Source organism: Adiantum capillus-veneris, chromosome 25 (genome assembly GCF_014529385.1).
Source record: "Adiantum capillus-veneris isolate H3 chromosome 25, ASM1452938v2, whole genome shotgun sequence".
Classification (NCBI taxonomy): domain Eukaryota; kingdom Viridiplantae; phylum Streptophyta; class Polypodiopsida; order Polypodiales; family Pteridaceae; genus Adiantum; species Adiantum capillus-veneris.
The window spans coordinates 37,924,239-37,944,186 of record NC_140955.1 but is presented as its reverse complement, the minus strand read 5'-3'; the positions used below and the strand labels follow the sequence as shown (position 1 = coordinate 37,944,186).

Sequence of the window (19,948 nt, the reverse complement as noted above, 5' to 3'; positions counted from 1 at the left end):
ATTCACCCGCAGACGGGAAGTGGTCGGCACTGGAATTCGTATGGTAAGAGGATGTCTAGGCTCAGAGCAAGATCATATAGGTCCCCCCGTCGCACTTAACAAGTTGGTGGATACTAGGAAGTGAACTCAATTAAGGCGTAAAGTCAAGGTGGGACTACCAACAAAAAGTATCCGACAGTTGGGCCACATTGCACTTTTGGATGCGGCTCCAATGAGGATAGATGGTCAGAAGACCAGTGGGAGCCCAACGGAAGCATCTCCTAAAATTTTAGGAAACTGCTATTTTGGGCCGTGAAATGTGTTCGCGTCATTACCTCCGGTATGACTAGGGGAACACTTTATAACTCTGCCGCGAAGTGAACTGACGCGTCGGTTGGGATATTTTTAAGCGGCGAACCCGAAACGGGAAAATGCTTGAAAATGCGCCAAGTGTCACATTTTGGTGAACTTTCCTCTTGCAGAAAAATGGGCGCTGATTTTTATGGTGGGAGAGGCCTCATTTCAGCTTTTGTCACAGGTTAAGAGCTATGGAGTGCTTCCTTTCCCTCTCATGTACAGTGTGGTGCTAGGAGTGATGCCCTGCACACTACACACTGCTCTCTCTCTCCCCTACGTGCAGTTATGTGATGCCCCACAAGAGGGCTACTCATTTGACTGATGTACAGTTGTGTGGGTTCATGCTTTTGTGCTGAGGCAAGAGCCTCCTTGAGCAGGAACAGGGGTAGCTAACTGCTGCTCCAAAGCAGGCACTGGTGAGGGTCATAACCTCACCGTACAGGTGCAAAATCAGCGCTGTGTATGCGCTGTAAATTCACTGTTTTTCAGCCATACGGACGCCAGGATCATTGGGAATCGTGTCCCACTGGCAAAGGACAGTTAGGGGACTGTTTGGGGCTGAAAACAGGGCAAAAACCAGTAAATACAGCGTGCTGAATTTACTGTTTTTGGACAGGAATCAGAGGGTATACGACAGTGCAAGCGAGTTCCAGCAGGGGAATTGGTTTCGCGCAAGTTTTGGGACTGTTATGCTGCCGAAATTTGGCCAAATCAAATGGTATCTAGGTGGATACACGTGAAGGATTCCCAGGACCTTACCTTGTAATTTACCCTCCTAAAGAATAAAGAAATACCGAAAGGGGCGCCAATTTTGGGGCCTACAGGTTGTCGGCGTCTGCTCGGAGCATTCTAGCTTCCGAGCCGTGTGTGTATTCAAGTGTTAATTCCCGTCGCCGGTTCTCTTTGCAAAGTGCTCTGTGTGTGTGTATAAAGTAAAGAATTTCGGGTGAAAGCCAACGCCTACCGCCCTACGGGCCAGTTTCACAAGGAGCTAAAAAATGCACTATTTGGGTGTTTTTTATACTTCCCGTTCCGCGCCGTTCCCGTTCCGGACCCCTAGCCGTTCCCCCGTTCCGCGGGGATCCTGTCGCCGTTCCCGTTCCGCGTTCTGGGTAACTATGTTGTACATACTTTTAGTTGTATCAATAAATCAAGTTTGTATTCTACTCCACTTTCTTTTGTGCAATTAGCATTGTTATTACCATGCCAACATTATGAATGGATCTCTAATCTACCCTCCCTCCCTAATCTCTACACAAGGGGTCCTAGCTCATCTATAACCTTCTCTTGGAAGTCACTTGGTTGGAAAGCCTCACAAAAACTTTGCTTTAGTGAAGCCAAATCTACAAAGTGGTTCTGTGCAAACTAACTATACCACTTTTTTGCTAAGATATCCAAGGTTGAAGGGAGTAGCACCAGATAAGTGTTTTCAAGGTTGAGGCCACAACCCCAACACAAAGAAACAAACCTCCTAGCATGGTCATCTGCATCCTCTGGTTGGAAACTTTATGTTGATTGTGGCTAGGATGTTGGGTGAGATCTTCTCCATAAGAGTAGGCCTTGCTGGTGGAGGGGGTGGAGGTGAAGCAGAGGCACAACGTAACAGATATGGTGGTAGGGACTCAATGGTGTAGGCGCTTCAAGGAAGAGATCATCTGGAGAAGCTGTAGGTGCCAGAGGTAGTGGTGGGTGCAAATAGGTAAAAATTTTAAAATGGTTGTCGCCACCACTGATATCGCTCTAGTGGGCTCCTACTAGGACTCACCTTAGTGTCCTTGGCCTGTCTTGCACGTGTCATACATGAGATAGACTGAGCAATGAACTATGACCAGACCAAGACTGGACCAAGGTGAATGGGCTCCTACTAGGACTCACCTTAGTATCCTTGGACTGTCTTGTACGTGTCATACATGAGATAGACTAAGCAATGAGCAATGACCAGACCAAGACTGGACCAAAATGAGTGGATGGATCAAGTTCACAGCTGGACAAAGGTGTGTGGGTGGACCAAACTTAGGCCAGACCAAGGCTGGACTCAGTCGAACCAGACCAACTAAAGGAGACAAGTGGTGAACTGGGCGAGTTGAGTTTCACACTGGCCATGCATTATCTCAAGACCTCGAGGTCTTGTTTGCTTGCCCGTTTCTAAGAGCTTTGACAAAAAGATAGCATATAAAAATAGAACTAAATTCTTAGAAGCCAAAATTCACCTCTTGGTGATGGTGGACCTGCATTTACTCAAGTTTATTATTGAGTTTTGAAATCTCCTGAACGTGAGTTTTGAAATCTCCTAAACTTGAGATTTCACCTTGATTTCAAGAGAGAAAATCCAGATTGAAGCCTCTTAACTAACCTCCATCAATCAACTGTTCCTTATATTCAAAGAGCTTTGAGCTTCTTTTTTTTATGGCTCTGCTGGTTAGTGCTTTGATCTCAGCTTGATTTGTTTCCTGCTGAGAGTTCCCTAAAGAAACTACCCACCTAAATCGATCTTAGCAGCACATGTTTATAGCAAGATGGGTCACCTGTACAAAAGAAGGCTGTGGCTATGGCTATGACATGGCATGGGCTGGATTGGTACTTCTGCTAAGGAACAACCTGTAGAGTCCATTGCAACAGGTCCAATAGGAGGAAAGGGTGGGCACTGGGAGGGCATTGGTACGATCCTGAAACTGGGGCTGGTTGGCTCCACAGCAACAACCCACGGCAGCTGGGGAAGTAAGAAGAAAAGATTGTTTAAACATCTTGTATAGGCAAAAGAAAACTGGGTTTTTCAAGAGCTCCTACTGATATTTCAATATTTTTGAAGTCTTAGTGGATCACCGTGTTTGTGTGAATCATGTGGGCAGCTTAGCGATGGCCAGGAAGGCCATGAAGTGCTCTAGGTTCTTTTGGCTTTGAATACTTTAGCTCGTTGATTTACACTTTTCAACATTGCTCAATTCTCCTGGTCATGGGTAAGGGTCCTGGGTCACCACAGGCATGGGTTATTGAGGTGGGTTTCCTTTTGTTGGCTGGCCCAAAGATCAGGCAATTTTTTATATATGTTATTAACATGGTCATTATTGTTCAAGTTGTTTGTGATTTCTCAAAACAACATTACGTTGTTTGCATTATGCTTTTGGTTTTCCAAAAGATTCCTAGGACACACCCACAAGTACCCATGTTTTAAGAATCTGATTAGCTATCTTAGTTGTGATGTTTTCATGTACATTTTCAGACATTTTCAGAATCATTAAGAGCTGCTGGTGCAGGCATGGCTTTGGTTGATTCCGTGGTGAGTACTATCTTCATGTAAATCAGATTAGCTATTCTTTTGAGAGCTTTACCTGGAAAATTACTGACTTTTACATTCATGTGGCTGTCTTAGAGGTAAGTATGTTTTTAGGATAGTACTGATAGGAAAGAAGATTATGCAAATGCGTATGTCTATCACTTTGCTTAAGCTCTGGATAACCTTGTTGTCTTATCATCTGTTTTGCTAAGATTCTCCTTCTAGTACATTACATCCCTGGGCATGGACTCCAGCATTTGGTCAAATAAGTGGTCATAATGTGGGGTCTGTGAAAAGTGGGTTAAATTGACTTTCTCTTGAAGATGTGTACTTGATGTTTCAAAGATTATTCTGATCCCAAGCTGTACAGGTTGTTTTGTGATTGTATCAGAAACGCTCTTTGAAACAGTGTTTTTGGCCTTTATCTTTGAAGCAAATTTACAGAGCTTTTCAACTTGTTCAGTATAGATGTGTAGAAAGCTCTTCAAAAGGTTGCTCTTGGTTTTAATGTGGCCTCGCCTATCCAAAGATAAAGAGAGGAAGAAAGAAAGACTGTATTAACATCCTTAGAGGCTGAAGTGAACTATCGTTTACAAAAATTGGTGTCTCCCGAGCTTTTTACATGAGAGACATTAGGTGACATGTTTCCACGTTGCAATAAAAGTACACTATTTTCATGATGGTTTGATTAAATCTATACCAATGGCTTTTCCTCCTGTGTTTCTGCCAATTCTTATTGGCTGCTCTGACTTTGTCTAACTCTGATGCTTTTTTCTTTGATTAAAGTGGAGTGAGCCCACTCAAACTTCATACATTAGTCACTTTTAGAGATCTTGTCTGCTTGTTCACCTTTATCTTCTCAAGTTAAAATATCCTACCTTTGCTTGTTTTCCATTGACTTGAATAATCATGGGATGCCCCAAGTCAACAAAGGGGACAAGTTTCAAATGTGCTTGCTGCTGCTGTGTACTCGCCATCGCCCTTCCTCCCCTCTCTCCTTCCTGCTCTCCCCCCACACTTAAGCCGCTTAAAATCGAGCCCCCCCCCTTCCAAAAAAAAAAAAACCCCCACCACACCTCGCCGCCCCCAAGAAAAAAAAAACCCACCCTCCTGATCACACGCTCTCACGTGAACCTTCTTGTTTGAACCCACACGTGCACGCATGCATGCACTTGCATACACTCTCTTGATCGATCTCCCACTCACTCCTGCAGACACACACACATGCTTGTACGCAAGCTTTCTTGATCCCTCACACACTGAGGGATTTAGTAGAAGCTCCCTGGATTGAGTCCTTAGAGTCCACCATTTGAGTCTCTCTTTCGCTGGAGGAGAAAGCAAGCTTAGCAACTCATGTCAACCGCCTCCAAGGGACCTCAGTCATTTGCAAGATTGTTTGCCAAATAGCAAAGGGAAAATTGCAGGCTTGCTTCCTTGCCGACATTGGCAAGATCTTTTGTGTGCAGATTCTGGCTGAGGATACTAGCAGGAGCAGGGTTGTTGTTGTACAGTAAAGTACGGTACAGTTTTGTACGGGAAAATACAGTGTATTACAATTTGTATCATACGGCTTAAAGTTGTACAGTGTGTTTTTAAAACATCTCTTTAGGATTAGTTTATATCATTTGATGTATTGTATCGTATGGCCATAAGTATGGTTGTAGAGTACGGCATATTTGTACAATATGGGCATTCATACACCGTTGGTGCACCGCACCCAAATTATGTCAGCGCAAGGACTAGAAGCAGGTGTGTGCATGTATGTTTGATGATGAAATTGTGCTTGGATAGGAGCTGGATACAGGTTTAGACAGGTGCCTACTGGATATGCATACCAAACGTGGTATTTGTGGTCGGAACGCTGGTATGATGCTTGCTGGTCGGGATGTGTGGAAAATGGGAAAACACTGGTTACATGGTGCATTATGTGGTCCTTGACTTGCTCTACAAGCTTGTTTTTACAGCTCCCAGTTTGGAGCCCATATGTAGAAGATGCAGTTTAAAGTTGCTATGGTTTGCAGATTTTATCAGGAGATATTGATGCGATAGGGCCGCGCAAGTGGTAACTAGGGGTATGGATTTGTAGTGCTGAACATGCTCTTTGAGCCAGGCTTTACAGGTCTCAAATTAGAGTTCAAACGGAGAAGATATGATCATTGGAAGTTTTTCTGATAGCCTGGTGTGCAGAAGTTTAGTCCTCTTTGAAATGCGTGCATCAGAGGGTTTTTTTTCAGCGCACCAGGGTTTCTGATGGAAGTACTTGCTGAGAGCTCCAAGGTGTGCTTTATGGCTTGTCGATTGGATCAATATGCACGAAGACATCCCCAGTTGAAGTCGACAGTGGACAGGAGCATATAGAAGGTTTTGATCTTTTCAGGAGTGCGATAATCTCGAAATGTGGGGTGAGACCTTGAACTCGTAGGTGGTTATGCAGGTTGACAGCCATGCTTCACGGCCCGGCGATGGGATGTGTGAGTAGGAAGTTACAGGCCATCGAGGGTGTTCCCAAAAAAATCAGAATGTTGTGGAATTTCAGTATTCCAAAGGGAGTCCAAGAGAGCACGCCACATTGCAGCTGATTTTCCCATATGGCAATCCATGGAGATACTTTGCGGGATATATATAGTGGAGTCCCCACTCCCTCAGTAACATCTTAAGAGGGAGTGGGAGAGCTCACTGTGGCTATTGGAGTCGTGCGCGCAGGCCTGTGGTGACGCTGTTTGGGGATTGCTATGGCGCGTCTTGGCGTGCCGGCCAAGAAGGAGCTCAAGTGGAGTTACACATGCAAAGTGGACACATGTGGGGTGCATGGATACATGGTTGAGTTCAAAAATAGAAAAAATGTTTTTTTTTTTTTTGGGGTGGCGTGGGAGGTGGGGGTGATGTAGTTTCTTTTGGAGGAGTAGAAGAGAGCAAAAAGGAAGAAGAAGAAGAAAATTTTGGAGTTTTTTCTGGGGGCAAAGGAAAGTTGAAAAAGGAGAGAGGAAGGAGAGGTTTCACACGAGCTAAAACTGCTATTCTCTATCAACAACAAAGACAGGGATTCCTTTCTCGTCCTTGAGAGGAGCTTTGCAGGAGTGAAAAGAGGACTTTTTAGAGCTGAACGCTTTGATTCTGGGAGAGTGAATTGCTCGATTATTGTACATTCATCATCAATGCTAAAATGCCGACCATAATCATCGATTGTCCTAACTTTTTGTGTCATCTCTATCTCTAGCCTACTTTTTCTCAAGTTAGTGCAAAGTTGTATGTGTGCACGTGTGTACCCCCCATGTTGGTCGTGTGTACACAAGGGAGAGAGATTGTGAGAATTTGAGAGGGAAAAGTGTGAATTTGATGGTTTGATGGTGTTGGGGTGTGCAATTTAAAGTGATTGTGCATTAATTGGGAAGAATTGTGCGATTTGGTGTGTTTGTTAGTGGATTGGGGTGTTGTGTGTATCTTGGGCTATAGAGAAGCAATCGTGTGTGTTCCATGTTTGTTTCCCATTCCCCCTTTCCATCCTCTAGTGCCCCCACTGAGGACTATCATCTGAGTGCTCCTTGATCAAAGCAAAAGCAATTTTTGAAGCTTGCAGAAATGGTAGCATGAAGTTATGGGCCCATTTTTCACAGGTGAAGAGAATCGGAATGAGTGGGTAGGGGATTTTGAGCTCTACATGTTGTCTTTACGCATGCAAAATGACGAAAGCAAGATACAGACTATGCCAATGGTAATGAGAGGTAAAGCTAAAGCATAATTTGAAGGAGAATCTAAACAGGCAGCATGACAGGGTTTGCGAGCACAATTTGTGCAAGATTTTCGCAAAGTGGTCTCCCCCATTGACATGGATGTGAAACTAAAGGCCCTCAAGCAGGAAAACGTTACTTGTAGTCAGTTGTTGGCATTGAATCTCAGGTTGAGACCACAATTGTCTACTAGTGTCAATACCAAGTGTCACGAGAACGTGGCAACTACTAACCTTAGTTGTTGCTTTCTTTCCCTTGATTTTTGTTTAATTTTTGGGATCCTCTTTTTGAAGTTGCAAATGGCCGGACAGTGTATGGCCAATGTGAAATGGCCGACGGCCGAGAGTTTCACCCGCAGACGGGAAGACCTTGTCGCCACGAGTTGGTTGGGCTGACTGGCAGTGTAATCCGAGCAGTAAAAGCATGTAGGCTCTACTCAAAGTTTGAAAAGAAGATCACCCTAACTGGGCTACATTGCATTTTTGGATGTGGCCCGAGTGGTGATAGATCGTCAGATGACCAGTGGAAGTGCCATGTAAGCATCTCCTAAAATTTAGGGAACTGCTATTTTGGGCCATGAAATTTGTTTGCGTCATTAGCTTTGGAATGACAAGAGGAACATTTTATTACTCTGCTGCTAAGTCAACTGAGCAACCGGTTGAGATATTTTTAGACCGGAAGGTGCAAAACGGGAAAACCGTGCATGAGTGCCATTTGGCACATTTTTGCGCGTTTTCCAGCTTGAGAGAGAGAGAGGCGTTAAAATTAAACGTGGGGCTTCATTTTCAGCCGTATGGTGGATTGTTGCAGGTACCAAAGCTACTGTGTGCTTGCCAACCCTCTATGTACAGTGAAGTGCAAGAACTGAAGCCTTGCACATCATTGATTGCTCTCTCTCTCTCTCTCTCTCCCCTCCGTGCAGTTATGTGATGCCCCACAAGAGGGCTCTTCATTTGACCTATGTACAGTTGTGTAGGTTCATGCGCGATTGCCGAGGCAAGAGCCTCTTGCATAGGTACTGGATTAGCTAGTTGCTAATCCCCCGCAGGCACATGTGAACTCAGAAAGATTTCACCCGAGAAATCTCGTCCGATTCAAGGGGCAAGTAGCCCTATAGGTGCGGGAGCTCGAGGACTTGCTACAGATGTGACTGACTCGCGAAAGGGAGCCCAAAACAAGGAAATACAGTCTACTGTGTGTTTTTGCAGGTTTAGGGTTACGGCCCTAAACGGTCCCTAATATCCCAAGGAGGTCGGGGGACGCAAGGGGACCGTTGTGCGAGTGATATGGCGCATTTTCAGGGCAGAAAACAGAGAATTCAGCGTGCTACAGATTCTCGCCAGGCTTTGCAAAGTGTCTGTATGAGCCAGAACATGTCATTTTCAGCCCGGATTATACAGAGCAGCTTGTAGGAAATCACAGGTTTCATTCCCTCTTTGAATACAGAAAAGAAATACCGAAAGGGGCACCAATGTTTGGGGCCAATAGGTGTCGGCATCTGCTTGATAGCGCTCTAGCCTTCAAGCCCTGTGTGTTTGAAGTATCAATTTCCGTTACAGGTTTTTATTTGCAAAAGTTTATTTGTGTCCTAAAGTCTAAAGTGATGTTTCGGGTGAAAGCCTATGTCTACCGCCCTATGGGCCGGGATAGAATCACTTTTCCTCAAGAAGTGAGCACTCGGTTGGTTTGTGGCGAAGACAGAGTACAAGAACGTAGGATTACATTATGGCCGACAAGGGGAAAGGCATCATGGAAGAGGGTTTCTCTTCACAGGACAGGCAGTCAATTCCTGCAGTGTTTGAGGTTGGCGAGAGTTCACGGCCACGTCTGTCTGTACCTCTTGTTGATGTGTTTGCTCCACTAGTGCAGGACTTTATGACTGGGTTACTTGAAGATGATGCGTTCAGGACTCGGTTGGTTGCCGCTGTGAATGTGTTTTCTCGACCGGTGCAGAACCCAAGGTTTATGGAGTTTTTGCAAGCGCCACCAGTTGTAGTAGGGCTACAGTGTCACTTCACAGGACAGACAGTTGGACAATTGGTTACACTTGGTCTGGTTCACACTGGACGGACTCTCTGGGCTGCGGAGTGACACGTGGCAGAGTATCGACGGTGGTCTAGTGGACATCGTGGCCAGGTCACCACCACCACTCAGTTTGGAGATAGACTTAGCTGACTAGACATTTATGAGCCGTTGATTGTACATGTGAGTAGTAGCTGTTGGGTCTGGATCATCATCTTCTTTGACATCTGGTCAAGCATCGTAGTCGGCGAGAGTGAGTCTATACACAGAGCACGTATTCACCATCCCAGCACATCTGAGCCTCGACACCCCATTGTACCTGAGAGTCATGGGCTGGAGTTGAGTGTGTTGCCACGCGAGAGTCTGTATCAGTTCTTTGAGATAGTCGAGTCATTTGTTGTGGTCTACTGTTGCTGTTGTGTCTCTGTGAGCTCAGTTGTTGTCTATTGTTTCCTGTTTTCAGTCTGTTTTGAGTGAGATTGTCACGCACATTGCACTGAGGAGCACCCACTGTAGAGAGCACGACACACTATCTACGCTACAGGTGCTCTCATTTTGGCGATCACGGTGGGACCTCAACTGAAATCTCACTCTGAGATTTGAAGCTAGTTGGGTCTATCTAGCTTCGCCTACCTTGCCTTGCATTGATCTCCTCTCGCCTGGGCCAACTGGTCTAGTCCTGTCTCGCCCTAGTCATCTCTCACCCTGGTCCAGTCCTCGTCCCTTGGTCTAGTCCTCCTCGACCCTGGTCTAGTCCTCCTCGTCCCTGGTCCAGCCTGGTCTAGTCACTTGCCTGGTCTAGTAGAGTCTAGACCAGTCTTTAGCCAGTTCAAGGTTTTCTTGCTCAAAGCTTGGTCGGGCTTTTGGTTACTGCATGACACATACAAGACAATCAAAAGAGCGACCAAGCCCACTACTCAATTCTCTGAAGTACTACCACAGGAAACGTCAACCCTTCGTGCCAAGTAGAAGTCCACCAACTCCAATACCCCTACCTTCCCCTACAACTACCTCCATTCTCTCAACAAGTTCTACACCTCCCCAGTCACCCCAATCAATAAACATCTCATCTTCTGTAACAGCTATGGAGGAGCTCACAAGCATTCTAGCTAAGGTGAATATTAAGTTTCCGACTTTCAAGGGTCTCTCCTCAGAGGATGCTGACGACCATGCCCGGAGATTTGTTTCTCTCTACAGAGGTCGTGGCCTCAACCGAGAAGATGCCTACTTAGTACTCTTCCCATCTACCTTGGATTGTTTGGCAGACAAGTGGTACAGCCAGTTTGCATTTTGCAACTTGGACAGCTTTAAGACAACAGTTCTGTGTAGCATTCAGGCCAGCTGACTACCAGGAAAAGGTTTTGGATGAGCTGGCCAACATGGTGCTCCAACTAGAGGAGACTCTTGCAGAACTCATGACTAAAACCAAGTCTCTGGTCGCCAAGCTTCCTCAACCACCAGGTGAGTTCATGGTCAAGAAATGGGTAGAGAAGGTGCTTCCAAAGACTTCTCAGCAAAAACTGAGAGAGAATCTCCGACCTGATGCCACCTTGGAGGAGTTTGTTGCTGTTGCTACTAGGATAGAGGGGGCAAGGAAGCTGTTTATCGACCCTTCTCAGATAGAGATTGCCTCAGTACTCTTGGAGAGTCCGTCTGACCCTTTGACTTCCTTACGTCGGGAACTTGAAGCCCTAAAACTACAGCGAGCTCTACAAGAGGAGAAATCAATCTCTCTCAAACAAGAGAAGGCCCCACATCACGAAGCTTTGGATCAAATCAAGAGGGAGTTAGAAGAGCTTCGGTCTCAGTAGGAGATTAAGGCTATGGTATGGTGCAGCTTGTGTCGCTCTCCAAGACATCCTCCACAGGACTGTCCCCTTCGAGCTTATTGCCACTTCTGCGAAAAGTCTGGGCATGAGGACAAGGACTGCTAGTACCTCAAGGGATTGCGACAAATACAACAAAGTCTTGGTCCTACTCTTTAACAAGGGCTAGCGCCTGCATCCAACATGGTTTCACCCTGTGGCCATCCACACCATATGCCACCTTTGCTGACAGCCCCTCCTATGCAAGATATGCAAAGTACTTTTCCATCTTAGAGCTTTTATCATACCCATGCTCCCTCATCCCCTCAAAACTTCTATGCCTCCACCTCCAACTCCATGCACCAGGAGCAAGGACCACCTCGTCCGTCGACTCGCCCTTTGAATCAGCCCATTTTGTGCTACAGATGCGGGGAATATGGGCATTACCAAAGCAAATGCCCCCTGCCAGAAGGGTCCCCTCCTTGCCGTATTTGCCTTGAAACGAAGGATCACTACAGTAAGGATTGCCCTAAACTTCGTGCATCGACGGCTTCGAACTCAAGTCAAAGCCAGAATGAGTTTGCCTTAGCAGTGAGCACCGTTTCTCAGCCGCCCCCTTCTACCCACGTGGTTACTCCTCAAAATAAGCCGCCGCAGTTGGCAGAGGAGCCATCGGGCGTCCTCACCCGGGCCCAGAGAGCCGCTCTCGGTCTTAGCATTCCATCAAGTTCAACTCCCCCACACATTCTCACACAAGTGGATACCCTGCCTACAGCCATCCCCCAGTGCCATGAAAAAATCCAAATCTTTGCTCTCCGATATTAATGAAGCTTTTTTGGAAGCAGTTTCAGATCTACAAAAGATCAAGGTACCAGAGAAACCACCGGTAGAACAAGAAAAGGTTACAGCAGAGACAGTCTTGAAGAACATTTTCCAACAAGTGTCCCTCTATGACATGTTGCGGCTAGATGCGAGTTTCAGAAGTGACACCCTTGCAGTTATTCAATCACTTTACCCTGGAGCAGGTCCTAGTGGCGGGCACCTCCCAGTGCGACCATTAGAGTCCTATATGATATCCAATCCCGCTGCTCCACTCACTGATTATAGAAGCCCTCGCCTGACAGTGTCCATTTTGGGTCGACAATTCTCAGAAGTGATAGTGTATGGTGGATCTGGCATCAACTTGATGCCCGAGTTCACTATGTTAGCTCTAGGTCTACAGCCTACTCGCCCTGCTCCCTTCACAGTTGCATTGGCCGACCAACGGACAGTATACCCAGTGGGCATCGTGGACAATGTGCCTCTTCGGGTACAAGACTTTACTTTTAACTTGGATTTTGTTGTGGTTCGTCTTCCCCAGGTTGAGGGCGGATTTCCTTTGCTCATTGGAAGACCATGGCTACAACACACTAAAGCACTTCATGATTGGGGAAAAGATGCAATGTGGATACATACTTCGGGCTCCCCGACGCAACCCATTCTCTTAGAAGGAGGTATGGATCCCGTGGTGCAGCAAGTTTCTTTGTCAATGGAAACCAACCCTGAACAAGAACAACCTACTACACCTGAAGGGTCAGATGAGGATCTGTTGGAGTGGTTGGATGCTACCAAGTCTATGCCTTGTTATGGAGTCTCTATTCACTCTTTGCCTGAAGGTACACCCTCTTCAAATGTTTCCATAGTTACTAAACTTAATGAACCACCTGAGCCTTTGAAGAAGCATAGAAGCAGGAAGATATCCCCTCTACAAGAGTTCACCAATCTTCATCATCAACACCATCTGCTTCTCCAACCAGAACAAAGCTCTCCTCTGTGTCTAGCGAACTCCCTTACGAAGCTTCCTTAAGACGGGAAACAACAAAAACAATATTGTTTTCAAGTTTGATGATGTCCCTGATCATCATATGTATCTGTTGCAGTGCCATCTTCCCTCACTACCCCCTGCCCACTCACCCTCTCTCTCTACCTACCCCTTGCCCCCCTTCTCTCTCCCTCGTCCCCCATACTTACCCCTCGCCCTTCCCCACCCCTCCCAACTCGCCCCTACCTACCTCTCCCCTCGCCCCTACCCACCCCCTTCGCCCCTATCCTCTCTTACCCTCGCTTCTACTCACCCCCTTCCACCACTCGCCCCTATCTAGCCCTCCCCACCCCTCTCAGCCTCAGCAAGTTTCCCCCCCCCCCCCCCCCCCCCCCACCGTGCATGATCAGCTGGTTCTCAAGCATTCACTTGGTTGCCATCCTGTTGCTGTGAGGACTTTTTCGTTCTGCCATCATGATGGAGCTTAACTCTATTTGTGGTGTTACTCGGGCTTATGGTCATCCCTCTTTTCGAGAAGAGTATAGTTGTAAAAAGTGTGGCAAGGTTCATATGCAACTGTAAGCATGGACCAGGTCATTTTCCTATCACTATGGTTAGGGAAGATAAAGATGCGCTGGAATCAAACTGAGCTTATCTCTTTGTTGTAGAGCCTCATTTTTTGCCAATTGGGATTCTTAGGCTATGCAATCATACATACTGGGTTCCTCCCTAGTTAGAGGCTTAAGGCGATTGCAAGCAGTGCAGTGTTTTTAACTCCACTTTTGAGGTATGTAAAGTCATGGGCCTAAAACTTGCTTCAAAAAAGATGTATGGATGCAGTACCTAGTGGTTTTCCTTCACAGTTTTTTCAATGTTCCCCTCACCGAGACGGTGAGCGGTCTTGTGGCGGGCAACCTGTAGCAGGGCTACAGTGTCAATTCACAGGACAGACAGTTGGACAGCTGGTTACACTTGGTCTTGTTCACATTGGACGGACCCTCTGGGCTGGGGAGTGACACGTGGCAGAGTACCGACGGTGGTCTAGTGGACATCGTGGCCAGGTCACCACCACCACTCAGTTTGGAGATAGACTTAGCTGACTGGACATTTATGAGCCGTTGGTGGCTCTTTATGATTGTACATGTGAGTAGTAGCTGTTGAGTCAGGATCATCATCTTCTTTGACATCTGGTCCAGCATCGTAGTCGGCGAGAGTGAGTCTATACACAGAGCATGTATTCACCATCCCGGCACATCTGAGCCTCGACACCCCATCGTACCTGAGAGTCCTGGGTTGGAGCTGAGTGTGCTCCCATGCTAGAGTCTGTATCAGTTCTTTGAGATAGTCGAGTCATTTGTTGTGGTCTACTGTTGCTGTTGTGTCTCTATGAGCTCAGTTGTTGTCTATTGTTTCTTGTTTTCAGTCTGTTTTGAGTGAGATTGTCACGCACATTGCACTGAGGAGCACCCACTGTAGAGAGCACGCCACACTATCTGGGCTACACCAGTGCCACAGCAGACAAGGCAATTCACACAGCCAGTAGAGCCGGATGAGGCTCAAGCCCAAGTACTTCATGAGTCCCAGCCGGATAGAGAGCACTCGCACATTGCGGAGTCAAGGGCTCCAAGACAACTTCCTCTCGTCCATGAACAGGTGGTTAGGATGCCAATTCCACAGGTGTTGCCAGTTGAGCCCGCCACATTTCAGAGTCCACATGTTGCATTAAATGGACAGGGAACCAATTTCCAAGCAATGCAACAGGTTTTTCCACCACCCACGGTACATCTTTGGTATTTTGAGGATGGATCAGTGTTTCAGAGCATTGGATGGTTATATGCGCCTGGAAACCAGCAATATCGGCCGGGAACATTGATTGGGGGTATGCAATGCATGATGCCAAACCCCATGTATGGTAATATCGGCAAGAAGCAAGGCTTTCAAAGCAATCAGGGCCAGTTTCGGGTGCCATAGGGCAATTTTGGCATGGCTGGTTTTTCTGGACAGTAGCCAGATATGGCACTTACGACGCAAAATGTCAATGGCCAAGGAATGCCGATGATCCCTACTATAGTGCCCATGTTGTAGACAGTTCCTTATGACAATTTGGGGGCACTGGAAAAACCGAAAGCTTACAATAACGGTGGTGCAGCTGTAAAGTTTATCACTTTCAGTGGCTTTGAGGATAAGGCAAAGGCTGTTACTTTCCTCCAGCAGTTTGATAGAGCTTATGTAGGAGGGAATTTTACAGAGGCCTCTAAGGTCAGGAAAGCTGTCACTTCCTTGAAAGACAATGCGCTTACATGGTGGACGACATTGTTGATGCAAGGGCACGGACCCGCCACCTGGGTGTACTTCAAGCAAATGTTTGCTTCTGCATGGCTGTAAGATGAATTTGAAGCCGATGTCATGACAGATTGGCACCAACTCACTGCGGCTACTTGAAAGAGCCTACATGAGTACAATCGGAGGTTTTGTAAAGCGCTGCTCTCAGTAACCTCCTACAGGTTTGTGCCACTGACAGAGCAGATTGAGAAATATTGTTGTGGGCTACCTTAAGGGCTTCGAGATTACTGTACAAAGAACAGAGTGGCTACCCTCACTCAGTTTATGGAAGTTGCCAACATTGGACTTGCCTTGTTGAAGGGAGATGACAGTGGGTTTTCGGGCAACGTGAAAGGGGGGCAGCAAAAGAAAAATTCAGCAAAGAAGCCCTTTGTGAAAATGGCTCCTGAAGCGTTACAGGAGTCAAAAAAGATCAACAAGGATAAGGACTTAGCCGGGACTTCTGGAGCGCAGGCAAAGAAGCAGAAAAGGAAGCCTTTTGTGCATAAGTCGCTCAAGGAAAAGAAGGTTTGGATGGCCGAGAATAAATGCTTTGCATGCGAGCAACCTGGTCACTTTGCTGCAGATTGTTCACAAAGGAAAGGACCAAGTGACTCAAATGATAAAGAGGACAAAAAAGGAAAGAAGCCTAAGTCCATGGCAGGTTTGGTGCCAGATATGGTGGGTGATAGGCCAAGTACACATGCCAGCAAGTTATGCAGAGCATGGGGCAAAGTCAGAGATCAGACGGCACTCATCTTCTTTTATCCAGGTGCCAAAGAAAACTTTATCTCACCAGAGTTAGCTATGAAGCTGGGCATTAGAGCTGAGGAGATAGGGTGCACGGCAGAGGCAGGGTTTGCATATCCTCGCACTCAGAATGTGTTACTCCCATTATTGGAAAACTGCGTCTACATATTCAGTCGTTTGTGGACATTGAAGAGTTCTATATCATGCCATTGGAAGGGTGTGATCCGCTACTGGGAATCCCATGGATGTTCAGAGCACATGGTGTGCTGGATGTCTTCGGCAAAACGATCACCCTTCACCATAGGGGCAAAATTCATGTTTTGGATGTAAAGCTCAAAGGGGAGTCTGTCCCTATTGTATCTACTTCGGCTATTACTTCTGTAATTAGAAATCATCTTTCTGCGTACTTGATTTTTGCACGTGATGTTTTTGATAATTGTCAGTCAAATTTATTTGTGTTAGATAAAGAAAGGTCAGCATTTTTGCAAGAGTTTAACGATTGTTTTTCTGATTCATTAATGTCACAATTGCCGCCGGAGAGGCCTGAGGACCATATGATAGATTTGGTGCCAGGGTGTAGCCCACCGAACAGACCTCCCTACAGGGTCAGTGGGGCTCAGCAGAAAGAGATTATGGTCCAGGTAGACGAGCTTTTAGAGAAGGGGCTGATTCAGGCTAGTTCTTCACTTTTCTTCTGCCTAGAAGAAGGATGGCTCTTGGCGAATGTGTATTGATTACCGTGCGTTGAATAAGAATACCATCAAGAACAGGTTTCCTATCCCAAGGATTGATGATATTCTTGACCATTTATAGGGTGCTGCAATTTTCATCAGGATAGACCTTAAGAGTGGGTACCATCAGATTCGTATAAGGCCAAAGAATTTGCAAAAGACTCTGTTTAGAATGACGTTTGGTCTTTATGAGTTCCTAGTGATGCCATTTGGTCTTACAAATGCTCCTTCTACGTTCAATAGGATGATGGACCGGATTTTCCGCTCGCATCAAAAGTTTGTTGGAACATTCTTTGATGACATGATAGTCTATTCGAAGAATGGAGAGGCGTCACTTGACCATTGTGTTCAAAGAGCTGCGTAGTCACAGGTTACTTGTCAATCCTAAGAAAAGTGAATTCTTCTTGGAAGAGATCCACTTTCTTGGCCACATAGGTCAAAGGATGGTGTCCGAATGGATCCCGCAAAGGTTGAAGCTATTAAGACATGGCCAGACTTTAAGACTGTGCATGATGTTTGAAGCTTCTTGGAATTATGCTCATACTCAGGAATTAGCTTCACCTCTTCACGCTTTGCAAAAGAAAGAGGTCACTTTCAAAAGAGATTTCAGCTTCAGTCTCTTAAAGGAAAAGTTGACTTCAGATCCTGTGATTATTTTACCAGATCTTAGGAAGTCATTTGTGGTCCAGTGTGACATGTGTGGCAATAGAATCGGAGCAGTGCTAATGCAAGATGGTTGGGTAGTAGCTTATGAGAGCAGAATCCTCCGAGGGCTAGAAAAGACTATGCAAACCTATGAAAGAGTTATTGGCCGTCATTCATGCGTTCTCTAGCTGGAGGCACTACCTATTAGGTGTTGATTTTGTTGTCCAGACAGATCATCAGACCTTGCGATACTTCTTGACATAGTCAAAGTTATCCGAAAAGCATATGCGATGGGCAAAACTTCTCTCTACGTTCCACTTCCAGATTATGCATGTGGAAGGCAAGAAGAATGTTGTGGTTGATACGTTATCAAAGGAAGCCACAAATTTCAGCCGTGTCAATTCCTTATCATCATGAGCTTGATGACATGAAGGAATAGTATGCTTATTGATGAAGATTTTGCAAAGATCTTTGAACAATTCCTTATCATCATGAGCTTGATGACATGAAGGAATAGTATGCTTATTGATGAAGATTTTGCAAGGATCTTTGAACAGTTTCAAGATGGGCAACTTCATGAGCACTACCTCCTTAGAGACGGTTTTATGATGATGCATGGCAGACTTTGTGTTACGAGGCCATTGCGACATAAGGTCATGGTAGAAAGTCATGTGCCACCGTATGCAGGGCATCGTGGAATTGATGCGACAGTGAAAGCGGTAGAGACATTCTTTTATTGGCCTACTTTGAGGAGAGATGTGGATGCCTTTGTGCGAGCATGTGTGATTTGCCAAAAGGTCAAGTTTGACAGGCAAAAGGCACCAGGGTTATGGTTATTACAGCCACTGTCGATTCCGGATAAGCCATGGAAAAGTATTGCTGTGGATTTTATGTTTGATCTTCCAAGAACGCCAATAGGGAATGATGGTATATGGATCATTATTTGTCAGGAAGAAGATAAAATCTCACCAGATGGCACAATTGTTCATGTACAATGTGTTTAAGTACCATGGTATGCCACAATCGATTGTCAGTGATCGTGATCCTCGCATGACAACTTTGTTTTGGAGAGGATTGTTTGAGAACATGGGCACTACGCTCAAGTTCTCGTCTTCATTTCATCCACAAATTGATGGACAATTAGAGGAGGCTAATTCTACTATCTTCGATCTGTTGAAATGCTATGTGTCAGATAATAAGGGCAAGTGGGAGTAGTATTTGCCTATGCTTGAGTATGCGTACAACAATACGGTGCATTTGTCCACAGGCAAGGCACCTTTTGAGATTGTTGAAGGTGGCAAAAAGGTTCCTCCCATTTTACATACAAAGGACATGATCTTTGAGGCAGATCGATATGTTGAAAACATGGATAAAATGTATGAAAAGATTAAGCTTGCCTTGGAGAAGACTCGGGCAAAGCAGAAAAGGCTTTTGATCGTCACCGTCGTGAAATATTGTATTCACCCGGTGATTGGATACTTTTACGGTTTGAAAAGGCAAGGTTAAAGAAGATGAAGGGCAAGGAAAGGTTATTTCCAAAGCTCAGCTGCGTTACTATGGGCCTTTTCAAGTGCTTGATAAGATCAGCGATGTTGCTTATAGACTGAAATTGCGCGACACTTAGGAAGATTCATAATGCGTTTCACGTGAGTCTTCTAAGACCTTTCGTGGGTGTTGTGCCAGAAGATGTACCACAGAAGGATCAACCAGAAGTCGATGAACTTGATGAGATATTGGTACATGAGCAGATTTTGACACATAAGGAAAGAAAAGTTAAGGGATAGGTTCAAGATGCTATTTAGTGAAGTTCAAGAACTATCCACCTATGGATGCAAAGTGGATGGAAGAGCGTGAACTGTCAGAGTCAACAATTGTATTGCAACTTTACCTTGAGGCCTTTGGGTTATAGCCTACGTATGCCCTAACCCAATGTGTTCAAAGGAAGGGTAATGATGGAGCTAGCACATCAAATGTACATGCGGATTCAGTGCAATAGAAGTGTGCATCGCTCTTCAAGTGTTAAAGTATTATGCTCATTTCTATCATATATGAAAATGACAAAAGTATGAAGGTCTCATTTAGTCATTTGTATCTATGTGTTATGACCTTTCGTGCGTGTATATGCGATGATAAAAGCGTGCTAACAACACAAGATCATCAATGGCATGCATACATGGCATGCAATCGAGGACGTTTGCGATTTCAAGAGAGGGGTATGTCACGAGGATGTGGCAACTGCTAACCTTAGTTGTTGGTTTTTTTCCTTTATTTTTGTTTAATTTTTGGGACCCTCTTTTTGAAGTTGCAAATGGATGTACACTGTATGGCCAGTGTGAAATGACCGACGACCGAGAGTTTCACCCGTAGACGGGAAGGCCTTGTCGCCACGAGGCGGGCCGACTGGCATTGGAATCCGAGCAATAAAAGTATGTCTAGGCTCTACTCAAAGTTTGAAGAGAAGATCATTCAATAACTGGGCTACATTGCATTTTTGGATGTGGTCTTAGTGGTGATAGATGGTTAGATGACCAGTG

General features: G+C 45.6%; 1 protein-coding gene across 4 annotated transcripts in view; it reads left to right on the top strand.

Moving 5' to 3' along the window:
- HDA14 (histone deacetylase 14) overlaps window positions 1–19,948 on the top strand; it is a 185,636-nt gene that overhangs the window by 84,527 nt on the left and 81,161 nt on the right. For all 4 annotated transcript variants that reach the window (XM_086500816.1, XM_086500815.1, XM_086500817.1 and 1 more), the window contains exon 6: window positions 3,557–3,613. In XM_086500816.1, coding sequence (XP_086356942.1) covers window positions 3,557–3,613 — 57 coding nt within the window. The remainder of the gene's footprint in view (window positions 1–3,556; window positions 3,614–19,948) is intronic.